This window comes from Chiloscyllium plagiosum, unplaced genomic scaffold, assembly GCF_037043375.1.
Source record: "Chiloscyllium plagiosum isolate Xiang-an unplaced genomic scaffold, Cpla_swu_hap1 HiC_scaffold_36, whole genome shotgun sequence".
Taxonomy (NCBI): Eukaryota; Metazoa; Chordata; class Chondrichthyes; order Orectolobiformes; family Hemiscylliidae; genus Chiloscyllium; species Chiloscyllium plagiosum.
In genome coordinates this window covers 14,545,124-14,564,269 of record NW_028270174.1, presented here as the reverse complement: position 1 = coordinate 14,564,269, position 19,146 = coordinate 14,545,124, and the positions used below count along the sequence as shown (strand labels likewise).

The 19,146-nt window shown below is 38.9% G+C and overlaps 1 protein-coding gene across 7 annotated transcripts in view; it reads right to left on the bottom strand.

Annotated features, from left to right (window-relative positions):
* Nucleotides 1-1,077: 1,077 nt before the first annotated feature.
* Nucleotides 1,078-19,146, bottom strand: part of wrn (WRN RecQ like helicase) — a 104,507-nt gene continuing 86,438 nt past the window's right edge. For 4 of the 7 annotated variants that reach the window (XR_015753311.1, XR_015753314.1, XR_015753312.1 and 1 more), the window contains 6 exons: nucleotides 17,443-17,611; nucleotides 15,363-15,496; nucleotides 12,932-13,048; nucleotides 9,551-9,715; nucleotides 4,837-5,160; nucleotides 2,572-2,699 (listed from right to left, as the gene is read on the bottom strand). Coding sequence is in view for 1 of the 7 variants with exons in the window: in XM_087979980.1 (XP_087836106.1) it covers nucleotides 2,583-2,699; nucleotides 9,551-9,715; nucleotides 12,932-13,048; nucleotides 15,363-15,496; nucleotides 17,443-17,611 (702 nt within the window). In the remaining 6 variants the exon portion in view is untranslated. Of the gene's footprint in view, nucleotides 2,700-4,836; nucleotides 5,161-9,550; nucleotides 9,716-12,931; nucleotides 13,049-15,362; nucleotides 15,497-17,442; nucleotides 17,612-19,146 lie in introns of those variants that run through there. The other 3 variants (XR_015753315.1, XR_015753316.1, XM_087979980.1) reach the window with 2 other exon arrangements.

The following is a 19,146-nucleotide window of genomic DNA, read 5'->3' as shown; positions in this document are numbered from 1 at the left end:
CTGCAGCACTGTGGCAGGTCTGAGACTGATATGTTAGTCAGGGAACGGTGTGCTGCAGTGGCAGGCAACTGGAAACTCAGGTGAAATATGTTCATTTTTACAGACAGGATGTAGGTGTTCTACAATGAGGTTATCCAGTCTGTGGTTCACCTCCCCAGTGTAGTTACATCATTCAGGAGTGTCACCTGAATTCATTTTTCATAGATTTTGGGAATTTGTAATCTCTCATTCAAAGGCTGTAAATTCTGGGGCAACTGAAAAGTCTGACTAAAATTGATAAATTTTCATTGATGGTATCATGGGAGCAGAAGTAGACAAATGGAGTTGGGTACAAATGAGCAATAATCTAATTCAATAGTGAAGCTCAAATGACTTAATGGCTTATTTCTATATCCCAGACTGTCATTCCTGTGAGCTAATGAATGGAGGAACACTGCACTCAAAGGGTTGCAGGATCAGACAGTTTACTGTTCTTGTGGTACAGTTGCTAAACCTGTTCCTATACTACACCACAGTTCTGGTGCTCCAGGAGAGACACCCTGCCCAAAGTGCTATCTACAATCTTGTCACCAGCCCCAATCCCGAACATAGTTGCGAGAAAATGCAGGTCTGAGATCCCTTCAAGCTTCCTGTTCGTTTCCTACAGCTGGGATGCTGTATTCATCTCTCAGGTTCCCGATTTACCCCTTTGTTCCTCTAAGGAAGATGTGGTTTTACTTCCTGTCACTGCATCAGTTTCTCTCTCTGTTCCAGGTGAACCCTCTCCTTCTCTCATTATCTTCACCTTTCTCCATGTTCCATAAGGGGTTTACCTCCCACTTCATCTGCAGGCAAGAGTTTTCTCCATCTCCCACAATCCCACTCCCAAAGCACATCTGGAGAAGTTGTATCCTGCACACCTCCACACATTTAAATATGTTGACTCCAAAAAAAAAACCCAACAATGCAGATCAGTGCCTGAAGGTGAATGCAGTTCCAACAGAATCACTGGAATTCCAGACCCTTTGTGTCGTCATTCAGAACTTCCAAAATTGATTCAACCCTCATAAGCAAGAATCAGACCCAGTAATTCACCAGTGAAAAGGTAGAAACTTATTTATTATCAATTAACTTTGCTTTGCCAAGTTGTGCTGAAATATACAAACAGTGCATCGCAATAACATACAATCTGCTGTCATTCTGACTCATAAGTACAGACAATTATCTCATGTTGGGTATTATATTCCTCCTGGTAAAAAAAATTGAAATGCTGATTTACCATTTAGTCCCATTTTAGTAAAGACTGCAAAATGCAGCATAAATCCCTTTGGAATTTATTGTTTCAGAAGAGTCTAACCACATTCTGTCCAAAACAAAAGCTAAGTAGAAGCTGTGTCCATCTCTACAGTTCAATCATACATGAAGTTATAACAATCCAAATTAGACTTTCCTTTCATTTCCAAGTAATATCTTCCCGATCGGCAATATGATAGTGTTTTTCTCTATGTCTCTTGGGAACATCCAAATACTTGAGCTCCAAAAAGGTGACCGATAGTTTTGAGAAATCTGAAAACACAGCTGAGTACCACCTCTCAACAACTGAAGGTCACCAGACTTTCACTTCACGAGGAGCTGCTTGGACACAACTCAACATTGTCCATGAATGCATGACTGAAGCTGAAATTCCCCTCCACACTGGAAGGCAAAGATATAATTCGCACACATTCTAACCTGCTGTGGTGCACGGCTTTAATGTTCCACCACGCAATGCCACTTTTATAATCTGACAAAAGCAAACATGGGAGCATGAAAGAAACATTGCCTGATGAACACATTATTAATGTTTTCACGGGATGGGGAATAAAATAGTTCTCCTGTCATGAAAGCACAACCTGACGTCAACTGTGAAACTGAATAAAAATATTTGGACCAAAGAACTATTTTGCTTGAAATTATTGAGCACTTGCAGCACCAGTTAATGTGTAGCAATCCTTCTCAGTGCACCTAGAATGATCAGAACCAGTCTCAGTATATGTTGTGCAATAGTGCAGTTCCTTTGGACTTTCTACCAGTGAGAATCCGACTAGGATCACAAAGTGACAAAGGTTATTGATAGCACAATGGCATGTTATCAATACTATTGTTATAGCATGGTACCTTACTGTAAAATACAGATACAGACTTTCAAAACAAATGAGAAATAGCCCAACATCAAAATGTCTTACTTGTTGCTTAGGAATCCCAATTACATTGCATTTCCAAAGCTATAGAGAACATAATTTCACCGCATATATTCGTGGGCTTAACAAATAACAAGAAATAACCATTGTGAAAATAGTTTCACAATGCATAAAGAAAATCATTAAAACTGACTTAACAGCGAGTTCAAAGACATTCAAAATGGTTTTTCAAACAAAAAAGATCATCTTGCCATCTTCTTGCTGCTTTCCTCTTGTCAAGCTGAATGCTCTGAATCAGGTTGTCACCAGCTGAACAAGGTTGCGTGCAAAATACTGAGTCTGGTACCAAAAGGCGTGCTTACTCTATCACAAACTCTGTAGTGTTGAGATGTTTATCAGAAAACCAATGGCAGTGAAGAGGGTTCAACTGAAAAGTCCTTTCCCTTTCTTCACTTTCTTCTTGGTAGTACAGGAGATTTTCTGTGGATTTGAAGAGCCAAACCAATCTGGCAGTTTCCTTTTTGTTGACTGACTGCATATCTGAAAGACAAGAGATGTATGCAATTGGCAGGCAGCCTTAAATCCCAGTGGCACATATTTGATAGGATCCAATGTGAATTACTGTCAAACCTTGACCATAGTCACCTGCACAGTCACTTGTCCATAGCAACCAAACATAGTTTGGCCCAAGCACAATTCGATCAAATTATTGTCGATTTATACCTTTGTATTTTATACTCTTTATTAGGCACTTAATCCAGCTATTATATTTTCCTTAATCATTCCATCTACACATTACAAGCAATCAACAAAGGTATTCATGATTCAGGAATGCCAATTCAAATCAGGGTTAATAATGTCCTCACTTCAACAGGTGACGATCAGGAATTGTCAAAATTGGTGAGAAAAATTGCAATAGTATTTGTTATCGGTCAGTAAGCAGACTTGTCTGATGGTGACTGGATGTATATGTATACTTCTGTGCACAGGACTGATATTGACAAATTAACATAGCAAAGAATAATGTATTTCAAATTTGCATTGTGATTCATATTTGCATTGTGGGCAGCACAGTGGCACAGTGGTTAGCACTGCTGCCTCCCAGTGCCAGAGACCCAGGTTCATTTCACGCCTCAGGCGACTGTGTGTGGAGTTTGCACATTCTCCCAGTATCTGTGTGGGTTTCCTCCCACAATCCAAAAATGTGCAGGTTAGGTGAATTGGCCATGCTAAATTGCCTGCAGTGTTGTGTTCGGTGAAGGGGTAAATGTAGGGGAATGAGTCTGGGTGGGTTGCGCTTCGGCGGGTCGGTGTGGATTTGTTGGGCCGAAGGGCCTGTTTCCACACTAAGTAATCTAATCATATTGGTCACTCAACCTGCCCAGAAGGTACATCTACAGAGTCCCTAGACTGACTGCTCCATTCAGAGACTACCATATAAACAATATACATTAAACGAAAGTCTTACTGTAAAAAGGAAGGTTTAAGAATTACACACAATGCCTCACTAATTCAAACAATCTTCCTGCATTTCCACTCAAAGATTGAGCTTTCAGGTTAAAGCAGCAATGACTGATATAGCTCACTGCTCATGAATCTGTACATCTCAAAAAGCAATGAAGAGCCAATACCTTAAACATGGTTAGACACAATATTGTCTCGAAAGTGAAATGACCTGTGAGCATAAACTCATCAACAAAGAAGCTCACTATAGCAAGGAAAGCAAGTACATCATCAGCCAGCACATCTCGATCAATCAAGAAAGATCACACCTCATTCAAAGTAACATCCTCAATGATTCACTCACAGCAGTCTGGGATTTTCTTCTCAGTTTTAAATACACTTTCACTCTTACACTTTCTTTCGGAGCTGATAAGATTAAGAAAGATGCATCAAGCTTTGGGGCATAGGATTTGTTTTAGTTAGTGACTGTGTAACTTATTTGTCCCTGCTGGTCAGAGGGGTATTATATTCAAGCTAATGACCCCATCATTTGATTAAATTCTATTCAAATTATCTTTTGCCTGTGAAGGTTAAGGGAGGGACCGGAATGGAATTTTTCATGATTTTTCTCTCCCAATTAGTCATGGGTATTTTAAAAATAGAATTTCTCATCTCTCCCAAACAATTATTCTCATGATAGGGAGAGATTAAATAGTGATGGGCAGGCATCAAAACGACATGGCGCAGGCGAGTCAACCTTCTCTGTGACAGTGGTGGCTCAGCAGCAGCCAAAGTCAAAAGATTGTGGATTCCAGACCTGACCTATTAGCATAGTTATCCTGCTTAGGTCCTGGACAGTCAGAAGAGCCAATCTTCAGAGAAGGCATTAAGCCAGGCTTACCTCTACCTTTCCACTCCAATTTTCAGGAGATCCATAATAATTTCTCCTTCAGTCTCTGCATGCACACTCTGCAATGACTGGAGGTTCTATCCTTAGTCTTTTTCTACATGATGCCTTTCAGCAAAGCTATCTGTAGAGCCGGGGTCAGCTGGCATATATATGACAATGTCCAACTCAAGTTGACCACTGTGATCTTCACAGTAAACACTGCGTTGTCTCACTCGTCATTACACATTAATAGGCAGAATCCTTCTCCAACTTATCAGCAAGATGATGTAACTCTCATCACCACATACTAATTTCACAGGCTGGACTATTCTCCATAAATCTCACCTCCAAATATGCCTGTTGTCTCTGTCCTTCTGAACAGTGGAGGGTGCATCTTGAAAAGTGCTTTAAAGAATCAATCTTTAAAGTGACTTAAGTGTGGCTCATCTTCAAGATAGTACACAGCCATAGTAACCCAATGGGAGTTGGTGTGGATATTGAAAATAATAGACAGGTGTTGATAATGCAGATTTCCACATCCTGGATACTGTCCAGCTGTTTGAATGCTGTTGGCACCAATGATCCCTCTGGGCTGCATTTGTGTGTGTGCGGCCATGCAATAATTGACGTGGGCCACTTGCAAGCTATTGACGCACTTAAGAAGCTGCACTGCATATTTTAAAAGATGTCACAGCTTAAACAACAGGCTGGGCAAAACAAAGAAATTCAGAAGTATAATTTTCTTGCTACATTCCTCCCAAGCTGTTAGCATGCAGGAGTTCAAAATTACTCAATAAAACTTTCTTGGCCACAAACTAAGCTATAGTAACCCATCAGGAACAGAGAGAATAGTTGTGTGTGGCCTTGATGTATTGGAGATTTTAAGAACAACAACTGACCCACAAGTTAGTCTTAACTTTCTCCGTATTTGGATATTCCGTTCTCAATTTGGAAGCCATTTATTAGCACTATAGTATTAATTCAAGAGAATTTCCCAATCTTTGCTTCTAGAACAAGCCAAAAATATTGCTATGGAGATTTTGCCAAATTTAGACAGTAAATCTGAAATTAAAAGGAACAGGTTACTCCACAAAATTATGTTACAGACAGTATTAATGGCATTACACACTCAGTAGGAAAATAAAACAGACCTTCAGGAGAATATAGTTGCTAATCATTATGTCATCCAAGTGGTTCTTCGCAATGAAATAAATTTGCCAACTTGGCAAACATAACATATACAGCATCACCTATCTGGCTGTGGTTATCTACTGCCTCATACTAGATCCTGACCAAAATGAAACTGTGAGATCACCTTGGGAAGAAACATGATGATTTCAAGTATCTTTACACCAAAAGATGCTGAACTACAGCCTGTATCCCATGAACTAACAGAGCTGAGACTGTACTATCTTCCAAATCAGAAGCTTGGATATTTCTAGTCCATTCATGACCATATTTAAGGCTCAGTTAAAAGAAATGGGATAGATGAATCGGAGTGCAATGTCCTAACAGATCATTGGATGCAAGACACAACCACCAGATTTCATTGCTAGCCTGCAGATCCTTAATTAGAATGGACTTTAGATCTACTTAATGTGAAAAGTGCAGACATCGTTGAATATAAATGATCCTGATATGTGTGAGGAAGATAAACTAAACCACACACCATTCCATAAATCCTATCACTTGACAATCTAAGCCTGTCAAGTGAAAGTTTTACTTAAATTTATTAGGGTCTCAACTTCAGACAACACCAGTACATAGAAGCAGAAATCAGAGGAATTCTATAGACATTCCATCAGCTTAAAGCATTTCAACTCTGGATACAAAATCGGATTTGTTTTTTTTTTTAAAAACAGCAAGAATGCTGGCTTGGCTTACAGCCAGGAGTGTGTCAAATCGGGCCAGCATGGGATGATCACCATCGCCTACTCCATGTGGGTCTTCTGCAGCAGCAGAGAGAAAATATGTTTGGTAACTGCAACAGTCGAGTTCCTGATGACTCAGGTGGAACACGAGTAGGTTATGCAGTCTGTGACCCATGAACTAGTATTACGAAGTCATTAAAAATGCCCCATCAGCAGCAAAAAAAAAAACCCACTCTGTTCCCTCTGTGGATTTCTCTCTCATGGTTTTATTCAGCTGTATCCTCCTTCAAAACCACACAGAATTACTCAAAAAAAAAACAGTAGCTACAAGCTGGAGAACATGATTGAACGATGGTGGCCCAGGGGAGTACATTTATTTTTATGGACAATTTTGGTTGTGAATTTTAAAAGCACCTTTAAAAATGCCAAGCTTGTTGAGTAATGCAATATTTGGAGAAAAAAAATCATCAGAAGAAGTGTTTTTTTTTGCAGCTTTTCCTCATCTACGTCAAACAGAAAGACAATCTTCATGCTCCAATAACTTTTCCCCAGAGGATGCCATCATTTTCTACACGTTCATTCAATCATTAAATCAAGATTAGAATTGTACAATAATTATGGTTGCACTATAATGAGCAATCATATAAACTGGCTTTTCATACTTTTCACAACTGACACTACCAAAAGAGCCCCCATCACAAATATTGCAATGTAATTAAACTCAGAACAAACGCTGTCATGCATTGCTGATCTATCTTGACAAAGGTCCTGGAAGTGCTGCTGAACAAAAAGACCTCGAAAGGGGAGTCGCAGGTAGACAGGTTAGTGAAGGCAGCATTTGGTTTACTTGTCTTTATTAGTTAGTGCATTGAGTATAGGCATTGGAAGGTCATGTTGCAGCTGTACAGGACATTGGTTAGGTCACTTTTGCAATACTGGTCTCCCTGCTATAGGAAGGATGTTGTGAAACTTGAAAGGATTCAGAAAAGATTGACAAGGATGTTGCCAAAGTTGGAGGGTTTGAGCTATAGGGAGGGGCTGAATTGGCTAGGGCTGTTTTACCTTATAGAAGTTTATAAAATCATTAGGGGCATGGATAGGGTAAATAGACAATAGTCTTTTCCCTGAGGTAGAGGAGTCCAAAACTGGAGGGCATGGGTTTAAGGGGAGAGGAGAAAGGGACCTAAAGGCAACATTTTCACACAGAAGATGGTGCATATATGGAGTGAGCTGCTAGTGAAATTGGTGGAGGCTGGTATACTTACAACATTTGAAAAAGCATCTGGATGGATATATGAATGGGAAAGCTTTAGAGGGATATGGGCCAAATGCTGGCAGGTGGGAATGGATTAATTTAGGATATCTGGTCGGCATGGAAGAGTTGGATTGAAGGGTCTTTTTCTCTATGACTCTAAAAGTGGACACTGCTTTTACGGAGTAATAACTGTTAACAGGAGTATCCAACATAATTTCATAAACTGAAAATATTACTATACAAACGATCTGATAAAGCTAAAAATAGTTTTAAGAACTCCCCGAACTGCCAAATCCATTTATACTTTGTAACTCAATTTCAGTTGTTAATCTATACATATATATGTGTTCCAAAATACAGTGATAGTTAACCAGAAATGCTTGCCTGCTACAAAACGCAAAGAATCTGTACGGTTGGATGAATTTCACAAGACTTCAGTCATTCTGCTGTATGCACTAACCTTGGACTGACTTCTTAGGATCTGGCCCTTTTGTCAAAGTGACTGACTGTTCTGTGCCTCTTCCAATCACTCAATGTCACAGCTGATGGCTTTGGCTGGTGACTGAATGTTGATTAATGTTACCAGCTCCATTGTAGCTGTCACTCGGCCTGCTCAATGTTTTGAGATTCTTGAAATAGTAAAGTGATGAGCATTGCGTGGAGGATACAGTGATAAATTATTCTGTAAAATCACTAAACTGGTTTTCTCCACCTTTTGCACGAATTCAATGCAAATACTGACAGCAGGCTACATAATTCCCTCACATTAATCTTCAAAATTTCACACTAAATGCTCTGAAGATTTGGATCATTTCCTGATGGAAATTGAGGGTGCTAATATGCATTTTGTATTTCCTTCAATTATTCATTCATTTCTGCTCGTTAACATGTGAAGCAACATTATCTTCAGTGCTGCTATAGGCACAAATGAGTTTTTAAAGAGCAATAACAGCTAATGCAATGAACAAACCCAATATTCCAGACTATTCATAGTACTGATCAAAAACTCAGAGATCATGAGTTTACTGAAAACTGTATCAAGTCGTGAATTTTAATTTGTTAAATTCTAACATTCATGCACTAACACCAAAAAGAATGATGACAAATGGACTGTGTTTAGAAGCCCACATCAGTCAGGGAAAGGAACCTACCCATTCAGGCCCACACATGACTCCAATATTTCACAACTATTACTCTCAGGACATCAAACAATTAAACATCAGCTTATATTTATATGGTGCCTTTAATGTATTTAAATGTTCAAGAACAAAAAGAACAAAGAAAATGAGAGCACTGGAACAGGCCCTTCGACCCTCCAAGCGTGCGCCGATCTAGATCCTTTATCTAATGGAGCAGCGTTAGAAAACAAAGGATCCAAAACGCCAAGCTATGTAAGGAAATGTGAGGTCATATGACCAATAAATCTGTCTCTTTGACCAGGCTTAAGAAAAGCCTTAAAGGACAAAAGCAAAGTACAAGGAAGGAATTCCATACTTGGGGCCCAGGCAACTGAAGGCATTGAAATCAATAGTGGAGGAATTATGACTGGGAATGCACAGTAGGCCACAATACAGGAGTGCAGATATCTCAAAAGGGTTGAGGGTAGAAGATATTAAATGGATAGGGTTGCATAAGGCTTGGAGGGATTTGAAAAGAAAGATGAGCACTTAACAATCAAGATGTTGCCTGACTGTAATTGAAATGCTTATATTTTCTGAAGGCAATAAAATACTAAATTAATTTTGTTGTTGCTCCCCTTGGGTGTACTGGATTTTAGAGACACTATTTCATGTATGTACCATAATGAAACGTGGTCACACTCAGGAAAAATAAATTATAGATGCATGAAGGAACTTCATGGGCCTGAATCATTCAGCCTAGTTAACCTGACCCATAGTGTCTCTCATCAAATAAACTACCCACTTTGCCTCACCTCTTTCTGTGAATTATCGAACAAATCGCCCACAGAAACATCAATCAATGGCTGGCTCCATGATGCTAAGTTAGTAGAGGATACATTTCTTGGAACGCTCTCACTGCTCTCAGTAGTCTGGATGAAAGATGTCACTTCAGGTTTTTCTGCATCTGCATGCTTCTTCTGGAGAGAGCAAAATCCAAATTTTTAGTTGGAGAAATGTTTAAATCAAGTATGCTAGATCATTACCGCTAGAAAAAAAAAACCTCCCAAAGCGTTTCAGAGGCATGAACAACAACAAAAAAATGACAAATCAAAAGAGGAGTGATCAGGAGGGGTCAATAACGTGTTTAAGAGGTGGGATTTAAGGTGGATTTGAAAAAGAAACAAAGAAAGAAAGATGCCTAGTCTAAGAGCAAGAATTCCAGATCCCAAGTCTTAAGTGATTGAAACACAGCTGCCAATGGTGGAAGAATGCCTATCTAAGACTTCCTTTCAATTTTAAGGGCTACAACAAAACAAAAAATAATTACTTTAGATTCTAAATTGTACTTGTAAAAAATCAGCATTATTTTAAGCTGATTGAGTGAACCATGTCTTTCCATCGTTCAGAGCCATACAATAGAGGAGGTGATAGCCTAATGGTATTATTGTTCAATGGGAATCCAGAGACCCAGGTAATATTCTTGAGATCCCTGAATTCTGCAGTTGGTGGAATTTGAATTCAATTAAAATCTGGAATTAAGAATGTAATGACAACCATGAAATCATAGTCAGGAAAAGAAAAACAATCTGGTTCACCAAATGTCCTTTAGGGAGGAAATCTGTCACCCTTACCCAGAATGGTCTGCATGTTACTCCAGGCACACCAGCATAGAGTTGACTATTTACTGTTCTCTGGGCACTTAGGGATGGACAATAAATGCTGACCTAGCCAGTGATACCTACTTCCTGCGAATGATTCTTTTAAAAGTTAAGAAACAGATTACTTAGTACAAATATGGTGACAACATGCAATAGAGGGTTTTAGCAAGGAGACAGTAGTATCAGTTACTTTAACATCACGGTGTTTGCTTCAATTACATGAGCAGAATCTATGATGTATCTTGGATAAGAGTCAAGGGCAGTCAAGTCAGTTTACAGATTACCAGAAAAGGCAAATGGTGAGCCAATATACTGTATCACAAAATGTTAAGATGTAGATACCTGCCAATGATTCCTCCACAGCACAGCACAGCACACCAATCTTGGCCAGATTGTCAGAGCAAAGTGCTCTATTTCAGGAAGACTCAAAGTCAAAGAGTGGGTCCACTCAAGAGCTGCCCTTAGATTTCTCTGGATGGTTGGTCACACAGAAATATCAAAGATCACGTGGCAGCTCTTGAGGATTAGTGCAAACCAGAGAGAATACCGAAATTGTAAGTTTGAATGCAGGGAGTAGAAAATGTATAAAACATTGTATATTTCACTAAATTATAATAGAGGCAGAGAGATACTAAACTGAAACAAGAACAACCGACAAAACAGACAAAAGGAAAGAGGACGAGAGTGACAGGGAGCGTGTATGAGAGAGAAAGACTACGGACAGAGGGAGCGAGGGAGCGAGAACTGATTTTCACAGGTCTCAGGATTATTAGTCCAGGGCAATTTCCATCTCACCATCACCTCCCCCAAGCAAAAGCTTGCATTAATGTAATATGTTTAATGTAGAAAAACCTCTCTGAAATTCTCTCAGAAATAAATAGGAGCAGTTTAGGGAGTTACAATGGCAAGGACAATTTATCAAAAGGCAGAGCAAAGCCACAGTTGTAGGCACATTGTTTTGGATATAAAACTGGTTTGAAGGTAGGAGACAAAGGATGGTGGTGAGAATGTGTAGAGGGTATAAGCAGGCAGGGAAAGAGTTAAGCTCTGAGTTTTGTGAAACAAGAGGTTCAGCTGAGCATGACTCGGATCAGATAAGAACTTACAGATAACAATGGGGTGCTGGAGGCAAGGGTAATGGGTTAATAAGGTGGAAAAACATTCATTACGGAGAGCCATTTAACAATATTGGAAGTATTCAGTATGCAAGGTCAGCTAACAAGGGGAAAAATATCCATTGTATGAACCTGGTGAACAAGGTTAAGAACATTCATTGTATATCAGTAAAGGGCTTGGTCTCTGCTATTGATACTCATGATTATAACGATCACCCAATTAATATGTATGTTGCCTTATTTGGATGCTCCTCACTGTAAAATGACTATATAGTTCATTGAGAAACTGCTGTTCCAGATAAGACCGTGAACTCCTGCCCATGTACACATGGGCAATCGTTCTCTCTCCCTCCAGGACTTGGAATAAAGATGGAGGAGGTAAAACTATACTGCATCTGAGCATTTTGCTTCGACGGAGGTGGGGGGGAATGGAATGACAGTAGGGCAAGAACAGGAGGCCTGCGACCAGCAGCATGTCACAAGGATTGGTGCTGCGTCCACTGCTTTTTTGTCACTTACATAATTGATTTGGCTGTGAATATAGGAGGCATGGTTAGTATGTTTGCAGATGATGCCAAAATAGGTGGTGCAATGGACAGCAAAGAAGATTATCTCAAGAGTACAGCAGGAACTTGATCAGATGGGCCAATGGACCAAAGGATGGCAGATGGAGTTTAATTCAAATTAATGTGAGGTGATGCATTTTGATAAGGTAAATCAAGGCAAGACTTCTACAATTAATGGTAGGGTCCTGGGGAGAGTTATCAAACAGAGACCTAGGAGTGCAGCTTCATAGTTCTATCTGGAGTCACAGATAGACAAGGGAGTGAAGGCGGCATTTAGTATGATTGCCTTTATTGGTCAATGCACTGAGTATGGGATTGGGATGTCATCTTGCAGTGTACAGGACACAGTATTCCAAAAGTAGCCTAAACAATGTTCAATTTTGGTATCCCTGCTAATAGGAAAGATGTTGTTAAACTTGAAAGGGTGCAGAAGATATTTACAAAGAGTTTGCTAGGGTTGGAGGGTTTGAGCTATAGGGAGAGGCTGAAAAGGCTGGGGTTATTTTCCCTGGAGAGTCATAGGTTGAGGGGTAACCTATGATGTTTATAAAATCATGAGGGACATGGATATGGTGAAACGCCAAGGCCTTTATCCCAGGGTAGGGGAATCCAAAACTAGAGGTCATAGATTTAAGGTAAGAGGGAAAAGATTTAAAAGGGACTTGAGGGACAACCGTTTCACGCAGTGGATGGTGTGTCCATAGAATAAGCTGCCAGAGGAAGTGGTATCTGGATGGGTATATAAATAACAAGGAGGGGGAATATGGGCCAAATGCTCACAAATGAGACCAGATTAATTTAGGATATTAACTTCTTGCAAAAAACATAAGTGGTCATCAGTGGAACTGACTCACCTCTGTGGGCAGATCATCAAATAAATCAATTGTGTCATTGTCTGGTTGGTTCCATGATGCCAAACAAAGAGAGGATACGCCAGGTTGAACTTTTTGACAAGTGCTGGTGTGTTTTCCCTGAAGGGAGAAACATGATCATTTATAGTTGGAATATATTAATGAATCATAGAGATATGCTTCATATAAAAAAAGAGAAAATTTTCACTAACAAAGCATTTAAGGTAGTTTATATGTACAGAGTGTCTTCCATACCCTCAGGACATCCCTAAGTGCAAAATGGCCAATGAATTACTTTAAAGTGTAGCTACTGTTGTTATGTAGGCCAATGTGGCAACTAATTTATGCACAGTAACACCTCGCAAGCATCAGTGGATACTCAGTTAATCCATTTTTGGCGATGGTCAATGGAGAGCATAGAGTTCTGTCCTGATCAATGCAAGTTAAAAAGCTTTTGACAGTGTCCCCCTTTTCTCAGCAATGCTTGGATTTCCATTTTGCACAGATCTGCATCGTGTGTCTATATTGGGTGGATTCAGAGCACTCATTCTGACACATTGAAGTTAAATTGGTGAAGGGAAAATATTTATCATTCTGTTGTTTTGAGCTAAGTTCTATTGATTTTCTCTCAGGCATCTACAAAACAAAGTCATTTCTGGGTATTAATGATGAAAATGTTTTTAAGAATTAACAACCAAAGCTTATCTCAAAAATTACAAAAATGTAAACATTAATACAAATGAGAAGTAATCCCCAGAATTATATTCTTAATTAATGTATTTTAGGGAAAATTATTTACATCTTATTGACTGGAAGCTTTAGCTGGTTTCTAATGAGTAAGATTCTGTGATAAAATATATACTTTCAAAAGAAATGCATTTATATATTATTGAAGGTATATCAGCAAATTGTCTGAAGCTTCACATCCAGTAAATGAATATTCTGATTAATGTTTGACTTGTAATGTAGAAAAGATGCTCTCTGTTGACCATCACCAAAAACGGATTAACTGAGTATCCACTGATGCGTGCGAGGTGTTACTGTGCATAAATTAGTTGCCACACTGGCCTACATAAAGACAGTAGCTACACTTTAAAGTAATTCATTGGCCATTGTGCACTTAGGGGTGTTCTGAGGGTATGAAAGACACTCTAAATACAAACTTATATTGAATGGGAATAGTGCATTGACTGCTTAGCAAGTTGGCTCATTGATAGAGGTGTCGGCATGGAGAATGTACAAAAGGAAATTGTACTGTAAAGATGACACAGAAACACAAACACTAGTGCAAGTCAGGTGTGTTGTGTGGAGATTGTATAGAAAACATGTTGGGACACAGTTGGAGCAGCTGTCCGTGTGCAGGTTCACACACTTCATGTGGTCTGCAAGTGTCTGCTACAAGGAACTTCAACTGAGAAAAGAAACCATTTCCCTACGCTGAAATTTCTCACCCTGAGAACAAATCTGAAGAGTACTGGCTTGGAATTAGAAACTAACCCAGAATCTTCTGCATGCTTTAGAATGTGTGGAAATCATAAGAGTCAGAGGTTTACAGCACAGAAAAGTTGTGGCAAAAATACAAAATAGAAATTACTGGAAAAGCTCAGCAGGTCTGCCAGCATCTGTGGAGAGAAGTCAGAGTTAACGTTTCAGGTTGAGTGACCCTTCCTCAGAGTCAAGGTTAGAGTGGTGCTGGAAAGGCACAGCAGGTCAGGCAGCATCAGAGAAGCAGCAAAATCAACGTTTCGGGCCTGACCTTTCCTCAGAACGGAGTAGTAGCAAGTGTTTGTTTCTCCTCTCCTTAAATATAGAAAACTGTTTTTGCCTCTTCATTCATGTACTAAAATGTGAAAATGCAAATAACTTTAGTAATTCATGGCAGCTTTCAAATATAAACCAATGAATGGAAGATTGAATGGCAAGGTAAAGTGAACTCTGGAATTCTACTGCCACCTACAGACACATCCTCTGAATAGGCAAAACACCAAAGAATATGCGACAAGGATCTCAAACAGAAAAGCCTAACATGGAATCATGTCATGAACAAAGAATCATTGCATTTCACACTTCAATGAAGCAATTATTTCATATCAGTTATTTTGTCTTATCATTGCTGATGAGGGATGAGTTTCTCTGGCCATTAAGATGTTAATCAATGCTCCTTCCTCTGGCAATTACAGAAATAACACAGCATGTACAATTACCCAAATTTTATAGGTCTGGTTTAACTTATTTATCTGTGTTCATAGCACAATGTTACACTGAAAAATCAGACCTGCATTTGCACTCATAGCATTAGGTTGAGAGTCTTCAGGTTATCTTATTTAATTTCAAATGTATTGTTTTAAAACCAGAAATCAATAATTGCAGAAATATGATAGTTTTCATCCATTTTATGAAAAAGAAAAATTAGGTTCATAACTTTAATACTCACAGCTGTTTCAATCCAGGTTAGTTCTTCCGCTTGAGTGCCAAGTGGTAGAGATTTTGTTTCAGCACAAGAACTTTCTGGCTGTACCATACGTTCACCATTGTGCTGCTTCTCAACAGATTGCAAATTGCTGAGATCTATTAATGCAAGATGATTTAGGGCTCATTTACAAGTAGACAATGATTCAGAAACAAAAATGCCAAAACAAAAAGCTGTACCTTGGCTCAATCTGTTCCATTTCTCCCTTTCTCGAAACCTTTTTCTGGTTTACAGGATGGATAGTTACCTTGCTCTCAAGCTTTGACAATACTTATTACCACCAAGATTAACCCTACCTAGTTGTTCATCCTCCTTGTCAGAAAGCACTTACCCTGCACACTCCTATAATGCGAGCACCATAACTAAGAACAGGGATTTGAAGAATCATAAAATCCATGCACACTACACAACAGCGCATGAGTTTTGAGCACTAACGACTTCTCAAATCTAAAAATATATTTGCATTAAAGTTGCCATAGTCCTACTAAACTATAGGGCTGCTTTGTATTTGCAGTGCAGAGACTTGTCCTAATAACCAAGAAAAACAGAATTCGAATGCAAATTGAAAATTTAAGTTGAGTTTATGAAAAAGAAAATTGAAAATTAAAACGTTGTAACAGTAAAAGCCATAATAAAGCTGAAGAATTGATTCAGAATCAACTGGTTTCTTAATATAATATTGAGATGGGAGACAGATCTTCCCAACTGTATCTGATCTACGTATGATTCCAGCTACATCCTAAGTATCCTAGAAAATCATTCAATTGTATCAACTCAGGGCATTGAGATATACGTGACAAATGCCAGTCTTTCCACCCACAACCCAAGAGTGACCTTTAAAAAGCAAACACAGGAAAATCAAAATTACGGATATATGACCCAAGCAGAACAAAACAAATAAAAGACAGATGGACATTAGCTCAAAAGCCAGCTGAAAAGACATCCCTGGCAGAACACAGAAGGATCCTGCAATGGCTTAAGTTTTTAAGTTATACTTTTTATGCCTGTACTGTGTATTAGTTATGCTGCACTATACTTTATGAATAGGCACTGGTTCAGAAACAACATTTGGTTTTGTTCTGGGCACTGATTCACTTCAATGAAGTGTACACTCACTGTAAATCTGTGTGGTGAGCCTGCTCTCTTGCTGCTGGCTCTGAGAGGACATGGGGATTTTGCTTCTGCACATCTGACAATTGCTTCTTTGATTGCCAAGGGGGTTTGACAGGATAATGCCTTGTGTCCCAACAGCACCAGACCCAATAAACTCATCCTGGTTTTTGCAGGTCATGCAGAGAATGTGCACATCTTCTATTATTTTGTTCTCCTTACTTGAGGGTCTCCGACTGCAATGTATCATTCTCCAATCTTCACAAATGCAAATTCTAAGATTAGTCCAAAATGTACAACATGCCATGTGATGTGCCAAATTTTCTTTCTTCCTACAAAAAGTCCCTCACATTTCTATCTTGCAACAGTTTTGTTGTGATTAAGAGCTCACAAGTGGTCACCTGTAATCTACCAATCTGTGGCAATGAGTGGATATATTTTCTTTCTATTTTGTACCTGTCATCTTCATCTTCTAATCCTACACTTAACAGTTCTCTCCAATAAGTCAAATGATCATCCCTCCCATGTGTGCTTTGACAATATGCATGCAGACAGTTTGCTAATGGGACTGACTGTTATTTACACACATCTACATACATGACTGGATAAATGGGATTTGGAATTGGCAAACATGTTCTCATCCCTAACCTTCAGGCTCAAGGCCAACATCAGTGCCTCCAATCCAACACCAAATGAGATAACCTAACTTGGCAGGAACCAAGGATTGAAGCTGGGACTTCTTCATTCCCTGTGCCAAACCACATAAGGCGCTCATCAACAGAAGAACATTTCCAATTACTAAAACCTATATAGTTCTATTCTTACTGTATCTATCGACTTATTTAGTTTACATTTTAATTCCAGGCTGGGAAAAGAAACATAACATTTCCTTTTAAAAAATCTGAATAGTTGAACAAGACAAAATTCTTTTCACCTGATGTCACTGGAGGATCTGGAATGATATTGATGTTCAGCTCCTGAACTGGTTGATGAGTGCCAGCTTGACTGACATTCTTTGAGTAACGAGATTTCAGTGCATCAGCCGAACAGTGACCAACTACAGGTACAGTCAAGTTGCTTGAATCTCTAGTTTTACTTGGAAACTAAAAGGATGACATCAAAAATCACAAGATTACGTAGTGTATAAAATGATTAGAACTATTTCCAGAATTAGGTCCATAAGATTTCATCAGTGACTTTTTAGAAACAAAAATATACATACGTACATATACACACACACCTCTTCGTGTGTGTGTGTGTGTGTGTGTGTGTGTGTGTGTGTGTAACTCATATTTTACATCAGCCTATGTAAAAAGATAACCTGATGGTATACAATGTTTTATCTTGTGAATAAAATTAATGGAACTGTTAGTTTTTTTTAATTTATAAATTTCTTACTCGCAAACCTTTCTTGTAGACCTTCCAGCTGAAGTTACCAAGTTAATATTTCTGTATTCAACAGTAAGATTACATATTAGCCAACTTTTAAATTTGGAGAAAGTGAGGACTGCAGGTGCTGGAGATCAGAGTCGAAAAGTGTGGCGCTGGAAAAGCATAGCAGGTCAGGCAGCATCCGAGGAGCAATCCTGATGAAGCACTTATACCTGAAATGTCGATTCTCTTGCACCTCAGATGCTGCGTGACCTGCTGTGCTTTTCCAGTGCTACATTTTTCAACTTTTAAATTTGCCTAGATTTGGTGATGTGGCGCATAAATCTATATACAAACATAGAAAACGCACACAGGAGGTGGTGGCCAATTAGCTTATTGTTTTGGATGCAAGAGTTATCCAATAAATCTAACTTTTCAGCTCTTTTTTCACGTCCCTTGAAATTACAGCACACTCGCAAAAGGTTTCTGCTCAGCTGTACTTCTGCAAAATACCTTAAACTGAAATCCCAATTATTGACCTCTTGGCTAAGCCGAAACATGTATTTTGAAATTATACTATCGCGGCTCCTGAAATTTTATACTTTCCAATTAAATTACCCAAGCTTTATGGGTTACAAAGAATACAATTCCAACCCATCAAACATTTCCTCAGAGCAAATGTTATTTATTCCTGGCAACACTTGTAATAATCTCTTATTCACCATCCCTAGTGTAATCAAATGCTCCATGTAATGCACTACTCATTACTTTGGCTTAAGTGGTTTTAAGTAGCATTTCAACCAATCTTTGCTAGCCTTAGCCAATAAAGAAAAATATCCCCAAAGGTTCTTAGCCTGCAATCTTTAGGAATCTGTGGACATGCACTCCAAGATCCCTCTGCTCCTCCATCATTATCAGTATTCTAACATTAATTATCTCTTCTCTCGTTTCATTTGCCTTCCTCAAATATACCTCATTCATCTCTGGACTGAGTTCTAGAGAGACAATAATTAAACAGATCAACAGCTGCAGAATTACTGTAGTGAAGGATAAGTCAAAAAAGACCACAAAGTACATGAAGACTGTACACAGAACACTTCAGCATTTAAGGACACCAAAATCATCATTTTTATTCAACAGATTTGCTGGCAATGGAAGACATTTTGTCTTACTCAGGAGGGCATTAGCCAATTTCAGAAAGATAAGAGTTACCAAAATTGTAACAATGAATTTCATAACAGTTCCAAAGCAATAAATCAATAATTTA